Consider the following 9,328-nt stretch of genomic DNA (forward strand, 5'->3'; position numbering starts at 1 on the left):
TTTGTTTATGTAATAGATAGAACTGAATGGATAAAGAATGGAGGTATAGAATGAATGAGTGATGAATGCAGTATAGGATGAGTCTATGGTATATATAATGAATGAATAAATGACTGAATGAATTACGTTAATTACAGAATGAATAAACAATTTCAAAATAAATGAATGAATGGACAAAGAATGAATGGATGAAAAATGAATGGATGAAGAATGAATGGATGAATGAATGAATGATTGGTACATTGTACAATATTGTATGTTGAATGAGAGCCCTCTTGTATGAGGACCTATTAGTTCGGACACTGATCCCAGGGTCCCAACCCTGGCAGTGGTCTTTATACATAAATGTCTGGGAACTAAAAGTATTTTGTACAAAAAAAAAAGATTACGTACCTTGGTTAATTACCATATTTATATCAACTGTGAAGGTGTAAAACTATTGGCATCCCGTATTTTAGCAGCAAGTGTTTTGGGTTTTTCTTAACGATGATAGTTTTCTAAGGAACCAGAGTGTATAGTGGGACCCCTTTGTTTATATAAGATAAGGGGAGTCTACATAGTAACTCAATAATCATGATGTACAGAGCGGACTAGATATCAGTCGATTTATTATGGTGCCGGTAATTCACATAAGCGACCAATTTCCAAAAGATAATATCTTTAGGCGATAGACATGTTTTATCCCGGATATGAAGACATATATGGTTAAAATGTATACATTTTGTCTTATTGTAGCGTTTTTGGGTCGGAAAGCACATCAACAAATCATGTTGTTCTTACTTCACTTTCTGTGTTTATAAAAGATGAGTTTGGTGCGCCGATTCCTTAATAGTTATTACAGTACACTCTGACAGGATTACGTACCGCGGGGCAGAACGGTATACGTCCGTCCAATGACAAAAAGAAATGTATTACTGTATCAAGTGAATACAAATATTGAAAAGGAAGATGGATTGTCTAATTAAGATGTCTTAGAGTCACTACATTTGCATGCCATAGCAAGGTGTACAAAGTTTTAAGGAAATTGGTAGATAGCTGAGGGTAAAGATCTACAGAGATAAGCTTGTGACAGCAATAAACTCTGCAAAAATAGCGGTCGGATTTAAGGGCTGATGATCCAATAATTTTGACGGGCGTTTACAAAATGGTTATGCCTTGTAGATTCAACTGTGAGAGCTAAACACACACAGCGAGGGTTTAACCTGAACGTGAATTTTACTTATTAATTATTATGTAGATTTCAAATTATAAAAATCATTATCTTGGCTTGTGTGGACAATCTAACGGAGCGGGCAATATACAGGTAATTGCGGTCCTTAAATCAGAGTTTCCCAAAATAAGTACGTATGCAATATGCGACTCAGACACATCTCTTATCAAACATTTATTGCACGTTGTATTGATCACACGTCCTCGTGTCATATAAATATATACAACTCAACATGGACACGAACATTTTTTCCTAGATATATATGTATACATATGAAAATCAACAGAACACGAATCAACCGATCGTATACACTCTGATTGGGTTGCCTGTATCAGATCTTGACACTAAAAGTCTCTTCCTCTTCTTTTGATAACATATACTGCCGGGCTTGGTTAAATCTTTTATCACAGGAGAACTGCACATTTGTCTCTCTGGTGTTATTTGGCAAACCAAACCCTCAGCAAAGGATGACACGAGGATGCTTCCCGCCACCATAGCTATCCCGAGAGGTCCTCTAGATGTTTCCACTTCCCATAAAAGTTTTCCTTCGGAAGACATGCATCTGACCTTATTCTTATAGCAGTCACATATATAGAAACAACCATCATTACCAGACATCAGATTATATCCTAAATGAGCATTTCCCTTTTCTGTAAAAACAGTATTTCTTTTCCCATCCATATCAATCCGTTCCACAGATATTTCACTTTCTCCAGTGTTTTGATATTTTGAGGTCAGGCACACAAAATGACGATCTGTGTAGGTAATATCACATACGGCATAGTTCTCGTGCTCCCATTCTATGACTTTAACCTGATAGAGTGCATTGTCCTCTGTCTTATAAAGAGTAAGGTGGTTTTTGATATCCCCAGAAGACACTGCCACAGTAGAATTACTTACCACAGTCAAACCCGCAGGGGCTACTCCGACGTCAACATAATGTAAAAACTGCAAGTCAGCGCTAAACAGCTTCAGTTTCCTGTTGGCTCGGTCCAATGCTACCACACTGTCATTTGGTAAAGTTACTATTTTTTGAACCTCAGACATCCCATGATGGAAATCGAATGGAATTTTTGTCGAGAATTGTAAACTGTACACAGCATTGAGTGGTCTGGACATGCTCTGATATAGTTCTTTTAATACTCTGATGGATGATTCCCGAGAGGTTCTGAACTGTTTGATACTCTGATGGATGATTCCCGAGACGTTCTGGACCTTTTGATACTCTGATTGATGATTCCCGAGAGGTTCTGGACCTTTAGATACTCTGATGGATGATTCCCGAGATGTTCTGGACCTTTAGATACTCTGAAGAATGATTCCCGAGAGGCTCTGGACCTTTTGTCATTGACCCTCAGTTAAGTCACTGTTTCACGTCTGAAATGAATAATATTTATGTAAAGGTTGCCGTTTTTAATTAGAAAAAATAAACAATATAAAAACAGCGATGTTATTACTTAAGTAATTAGTTGTTTAATTACCTTTTATTATTATTTTTCATTTGTTTACGTTTCGTCTAAGATAACTGTGAACTATTTGAGTACACGTACACAATGGACATAGGACTTGCTAAAGGTACAATCAATTCAAAAAATACTTTCTGAACATCTGATTTATTATCTTTCCACCTGAAATAACCTTGATCGTTCTGTCGCATCGATAGTGTTTTCTGAAGCTGACGACTAGAGGTTTATAAAAAGACATGTAAACATCGGTTTCAATCGAAAAGCAAAATTTCGGAAAAATAACAACAAAGAATTCCGTCATAGGACGGAAATCTTACCTCCTTAACTCCAACTCAATTAAATGAAGGAGCAATATAAACAAAAATTATTTATTACATTTTTACCAGTGAAATATCAAAAATTATTCATTCTATAAAAGTGATATGAAAAATATGATATTTTTCACTAGTGAAAAATATCACTTTTGCTGATTTGACCAATCAAATTAATGATTAGAAAATACCAAAATAATTGACCAATCAGAAAGCCCGACATATATGTCAGCACCTGGACAGGGGAAACTACTTTTTTTGTTTACAAATTATCCCTGTAGGCCTAGTTAGCATACGGGGTAGGTTTTTCGTTGATGTACACAATGTAATAAACAGAATATCTAACAGTGTCTTCAGTAATACCAAATATATTTCACGAGTGGGGCTAATATTTTGATATTTTTCACTCGTGCTGCGCACTCGTGACAAATATCAAAATATTAGCCCCACTCGTGAAATATATTTGGTATTACTGAAGACACTGTTAGATATCCTCTATATATTGACACGGAGACTCATTAAAATGGAGATTAAGACCAGGTGCTCAAGAAGAGATTATTACACAATCTATTTAGGTAGTTTTTTTAGATATATTTTTGTATGGTAAAACATTGTATCAAAGGACTGCTTACAAGAATAATGGAGTTTTCCTCACAAACTAATTTGACCAAAACCAGGTGTTGCTCGTAGCAAGAAAATTGATTTTACAAACATCTAGCTATATAATTGAGCTCAAAATCTACATCGACCTTAGATGATGACTATACAAACAAATTTGGAAATAAAGAACTTTGGGATTTTTGTTTTTTAATCTAACACGAAGATAGTACTGTAATTATTGTATTTTTTTTTTAAATATAAGATCATCTGAAAGCATACGGCATTGTTTTGATATTTTTTTTTTTTTTTTTAGAAATCATGTCGTACAACTCAGAAGGGCAACACTAGGTATGCCATAGCAAAGGCCCCCCCGAGACCTTTTGATATTTTAAAACATACCTCAAGGGTTGTCTCTAATGCTGCTACATGTACAAATAGCACCTGGATTTGGTCGAATCGGTTCGTGGGCAAAATTCCATTACGCCTGTAAGAGGTTCTTTACGAATATCAGATGTAGCATTTTTCACAACCTCCACTTATCAAAGAAACTGGCTTATACATATTGATTAATACTGTTCCCCTTTTTACAGCTACTATTTGAAACTCTTGTGCATCATAATATTGCATATGTTTAAAATTTTAGTTTTATAAGTCGCTAGCTGTTTGTATTTATCGAAATCACACGATTAACCAGTTTTGTAATTAATACAAATTGTTTTGTAAAACTAGTGAATTTAAAGTACAAGTTTCACATACATACTAAGAAATCTTCTTTTTGCATCTGGAATGTTCTAATCCTTGAAGTATTAATAAAAAATTATCATAATCACAATTTACATAAATCTTGAAGGTAAGTGTGTTTTAAAAAGTTTCAATACTAAGCATACTCTAAACGACAATGACTATGGTATATATGATACAGATCACCCTTAAGTAGCCTCACTTGCCAAATCCCGAATGATTAAGATTGTTATGCATTCAATATATACACATATAATATTGAGGCAAGAATAATGAAATAATCCTCCATTATCGATTGTCGTTTTTAATGCACGCCTTGATTGCTATAGATTCATACAAACCTGTCTAAAGGCAACATTCCTTAGTGTATATATGTCTACATGGTAGATATTCCATAAACAGATCAGGATGAGTATATGTCAGTTTAAATATAATTAACGCTGGTTCATACAACTTAAAACAGTGTAGATGTCAAATATCTGGAACAGGAAAGCGTCCCTAGCTACGTCACACATATATACCTGCTGGGTATAGCTGCTGTGTTATTTCTTGTTCCTGTTTCGCTTTCCCGTAGATGAAATAATTTCGTTTTTGTTAAATCCGGAATACCTATTGATGTTGTTTAGTCCATTCAAGCATTAACATCAAATTGGTATACACATGTATACATTATCCATACGCTACTCAATCAGGAAACATACGGGTCTCGACGTATTGCTATTTTTAACATTGAATAGAAGATCTATAAATAGAGCCACCGCTTAGACCAACTTTTTACATTGTGACAGACAATATACGTGTACTTGTGTAAAATCAGAAACGTCGAAGTACATAAATTGCAAATGTAAGTACTGGTGCTAGATGTATATACATATATGAGTGTGTGTTCGCGTGTGTGTATATGTGTGTGTGTATCAATGTACATATATCATATGCGTTTTGGTAAGATAATAACGTTTTAATAGCTATTTCACTGAAGGGAATTCCCCTGAAATGTCCACCTTACTTTCTATTTTAACATCAAACTTCTTTTGATTTTCTTTATTTTCTTTCTACATTTTCCATATCATACAATGTAGAAGGATAAAATAGCTGCTAACATGATCCAGTTTTATCATAGTCGGCAGATACCGTATCTATAACAAAATCATTGTTCTAAAGGTATACTCTCAAATATATTAAATATTGTATCTATAAAAGCATTAGGTTCTTAATGTACTATCACATATGCCTTCTCCTCTTGGTAGATTATCTCATTCTAAAAAGAAATGACCAAAACATTTACAGTCTTCTCCTTATTTACCTGAATGCTTATCTAAGCATACATAAAGATACTATAAATAACATGCATACACAGATGACTCATTCTATATATAAATAGAACTATGTAATAGGAAATTTACCGTACGTTGTATCCTGTATTTAGTATCCCTACAAAATCTGATGTTATTAACTTCAAATCATTCATACGGATAGGAAGACGATATAACATACTGAGAGGTAAAATATACACTCAATTAAGAGCTTTTAAGTACGTGTTATTATCAACTATGTAAGGTATACGAAATTATCAAAATACAATACAAATTTCTTTAATATCGATGAAACTACTATGTGATTGTGATTACAAGTTTCAACAATATTTTTAAACGTCAACTTCATAAATGCTTTTCGTTTGGTAAACAAATGTATCTTTCTTAAAATACCCTATATAGATGTACTAGAAATATTCAATGTATCTTTTAAAAATAAACTAAACGTTTTACTTGATTAAAGATAGGGCACGAAATGAGCTTTGTAAAAGAAATATTCATATGATTAGTACCAACGATATACACATGTACATGTAGTACTAAGGGACAGTTGTGGTAAAAGCATATAATTATACTATAAAAAATGGAATATTATCGTTTTACTTTGATTTTTAATACAGTTTGATAAAAACCATGAATCGGTCGATGAATAAAACGCAGAATGTGTAATCTGCGATTGTTTATACTACAAGTTTGAAAAACAAATTCAGTTTCCGTATTAAAAATAAAGAGATAATGTATATATATATATATGTTAGGAAGGAACAACAGCTCTGATTTTGTACTTCCTGCTTACATAACTACATGTATTGTGTATCGTCATTATACATGGGTAAGGACAGAAATAGTACCTGTTGTAAGCAACAGCAAACTAGTCTGTAACATGCATCATTAATCATGAATAAAATGCTCTACTTAACATTTAAAACAGTTTTGTAAATACCGCTGCACATTGATGAGTTATGCATCATTTGTTTCGTTATCCGAGAAACTCGGCTGTCATTTTAGTAATGTACACTGTATGTGTCTTTAAAATATCCACAAAGATGACACGCGAATTCGTGAGACGTTCCATAGTTTTTGGAATCGTGCTAGCCGTCATCGCTAATGTGCTGACGATGGAACAGTGAGCAGTCAAGTGTGAGTTTCCGATCAATCTCCTCGAGAACATGGGTTCGACACGTACAGGCGGCAGGGGATGATGTTAGTTCCCCACTTTGCAGACTAATCAACATTCGTTCCTTTAGCGGCGTCGTAATAAAATGTGTAGCAACACTTAAATGTTTAACCAACATGACTGTAAATAGAAGCTGATTATCATTTTCCTAGCATTCTGCGAGGATATGTTACAAAATGTCTTTTTATATAGCCCAAAAACAGCATTGTTCATCGATATATATTTATAGGCTCATCTGCAATAAGCAAAATGATAAACATGTGATGTAAAAGGTTCGCAGTGTTTTAATTCTTGATTGTTTATCCAAATAATTCAAAATTAAATATTAGCTTGCGTTTGAAAATCGATAATGCACCATATGAAATGATTTGGTACTCATTAATAAAACCGTCATAATGGTTGTAAAAGCATATATAGTATAACCTTGTTTATGAATACAGCAATATTGTTTATTGAATTTTTCAGAACAAAAAATACGATGGGAAATTCCGGATCTGGAGAATTCGCCTATGAAAAACATCATCCGCTGAAACGTTTTCCTATGTGTGGAACCAAATGGCATATGTATCCTAGTTACACAGAATTTGCTGCATTATATTTATCTAGAACCATATCAACAAGGAGTTGTCGACGCAGCATAGGTGTGCACAGAAAGCAAAATTCATCCATAGCATACTGTACTGACAAAGCTGAAAGCAGGAGGCCAATGGACTTACAAAAAAGAAACGAAACGTGTTTAATCTGGAGAGAAAATTGTATGGCTTTCAAAACAGAACTCGACGTGGAAACGTCGCAAGAGGGTTGTCGCTTGACATTTATTGAGCAAAATGAATCTTCAACATCAGGTAAGTTTGAAATGCTTCGAAATGAGAAAAAAGCGAAATCCGGTCAAATAACTAAACGCGAACTTGAGCTAGAACTAGAAAACAAGGAACTGAAATGGAAACTTGCAGAGAGCGAAAAGGAAAAACTTGATATAAAGCAAAAACATGAAAAAGCTTTTATGACACTCGTCAGCGACAATAGAAAAATGAATGAAAATTTGAAGGAAATTCAAGTTCATGTTCGGCGAGAGAAGATTGAGAGTGAACAGACAAAAGACGAAGTCGAAAGAGTTCTCCAAGAAAGAGAAAAATTGATTGACGAGGTAAAAGCTCTTACCCAAGGTTTTGAGAGGATGATTGACGAAAAGAAACGCATGCAAATTATCATTGAAACAAGTATTTCATCTTTTGACAGCAAGTTGCACGCAAAGGATGAAGAAATACGCGATCTACAAGAAACGATCGACAATGACAGAAAACAGTTCATGGAGGAACGCGATGAATACTTGACAGTGATTGAGTCACTGAAAGCTGCGCTATTAATGCATGAAAACCGGGAAGTAAGAATCATGTAACAACAAACACATTTCTGGGATTGGAAAACAGCACACTAAGACATGTGTTATTACTACTTGTATGTGTTTTTCTTCACCAAGTATTTCTTAAAACCATTTTTAGTTTATGATATGAAAAGCTATGACGTTGGTATTCCGACAGGAACATATCCTTGTTAGATATAGATGTCGATTGTATTTTAATTACTATCGCTAAATCATCAAAACTAATGTTATTGACATAATGCTACTCCCACGATGATTAATCTTCAAATTGTATATTTCATTATTTTTTTTATATACTATTTAAATTATATCGTTTTTGATAAAATAGTAAACTTTGCAATGAATATCTAAAATTTTCATACAAACATTTTTTTGCATCATACTAATCAAAACCAGTCATTTACTGATATAAGCTATTCGCTTAATATGATAATTATATACCTTCTATCATTCCATTATCATATTTGATATTTGATATTTATGCAGGCGCACTATAGGGAGTACAAGTATCATGGTTCAATTTAATGTTTTTTGTGAAGATTTATCTTATATTATTCTTTTTTTCATATTTTGTCTTTATCTCTTTTTTAGGGGGGATGGGGTGGGGTGGGGGTGGGGGGGGGGGGGGGGGGGGGGAGGGGGGATATTTGACTTATAAGTTGACTTATTAATGTTTCTGTAACAATCCCTAATATATATATCACATCAAAACATTTGTGAAGGGGGTTCATCCTTAATTACAAACCATTTGATTATTTCCCAAATCTAATGGGGGAAATGCGAATTTCGTCCATTAAAGATCGATAGGAAAATAATATCGGTACATTTTAGGGATATCTATATATAGGAGATTAATGTTGAATTTCAAACACGAATCAATATCTAATTTGCATGAAAATAGTCTTGTAATATACCAAAATGTTTGTTTGAACACGATGTTTCTTGAAAGTATCAATAATTTGCTGTAGATGTTTACAGTTTCTTCTAGACTGTTGTTATGTGGCAAGATGTAGCGGGGACTAATTCTCAGTCACACAAACAACCAAGTCTGAAAAATAGCCAAGCTAGCTGTTATGACTACAAGTGTCTATAGAACAATCTAGGAGCATCTGTTTAACCGGATTTA

General features: G+C 33.8%; 2 protein-coding genes across 3 annotated transcripts; one reads left to right on the forward strand and one right to left on the reverse strand.

The window, feature by feature from the left end:
* Positions 1 to 596: 596 nt before the first annotated feature.
* On the reverse strand, positions 597 to 5,014 carry LOC117343746. Its single transcript, XM_033906226.1, has 2 exons — positions 4,850 to 5,014; positions 597 to 2,587 (listed from the first exon to the last, which is right to left on the reverse strand). Exon 2 carries the CDS (start codon positions 2,327 to 2,329, stop codon positions 1,505 to 1,507), a length of 825 nt encoding a protein of 274 aa, XP_033762117.1. The 5' UTR covers positions 2,330 to 2,587; positions 4,850 to 5,014; the 3' UTR covers positions 597 to 1,504.
* Positions 5,015 to 5,075: 61 nt separating this feature from the next.
* Positions 5,076 to 8,794, forward strand: LOC117343745 (desmoplakin-like). 2 transcript variants are annotated; one of them, XM_033906225.1, is made up of 2 exons: positions 5,076 to 5,172; positions 7,284 to 8,794. In XM_033906225.1, the coding sequence occupies exon 2, from the start codon at positions 7,297 to 7,299 to the stop codon at positions 8,215 to 8,217; it is 921 nt and encodes a 306-aa protein (XP_033762116.1). In that variant the 5' UTR covers positions 5,076 to 5,172; positions 7,284 to 7,296; the 3' UTR covers positions 8,218 to 8,794. The 2 variants fall into 2 exon arrangements, with proteins under 2 accessions (XP_033762116.1, XP_033762115.1); XM_033906224.1 differs by lacking the exon at positions 5,076 to 5,172 and adding an exon at positions 5,549 to 5,828.
* The last annotated feature ends 534 nt before the right edge of the window (positions 8,795 to 9,328 follow it).

This window comes from Pecten maximus, chromosome 15, assembly GCF_902652985.1.
Source record: "Pecten maximus chromosome 15, xPecMax1.1, whole genome shotgun sequence".
NCBI lineage: Eukaryota > Metazoa > Mollusca > Bivalvia > Pectinida > Pectinidae > Pecten > Pecten maximus.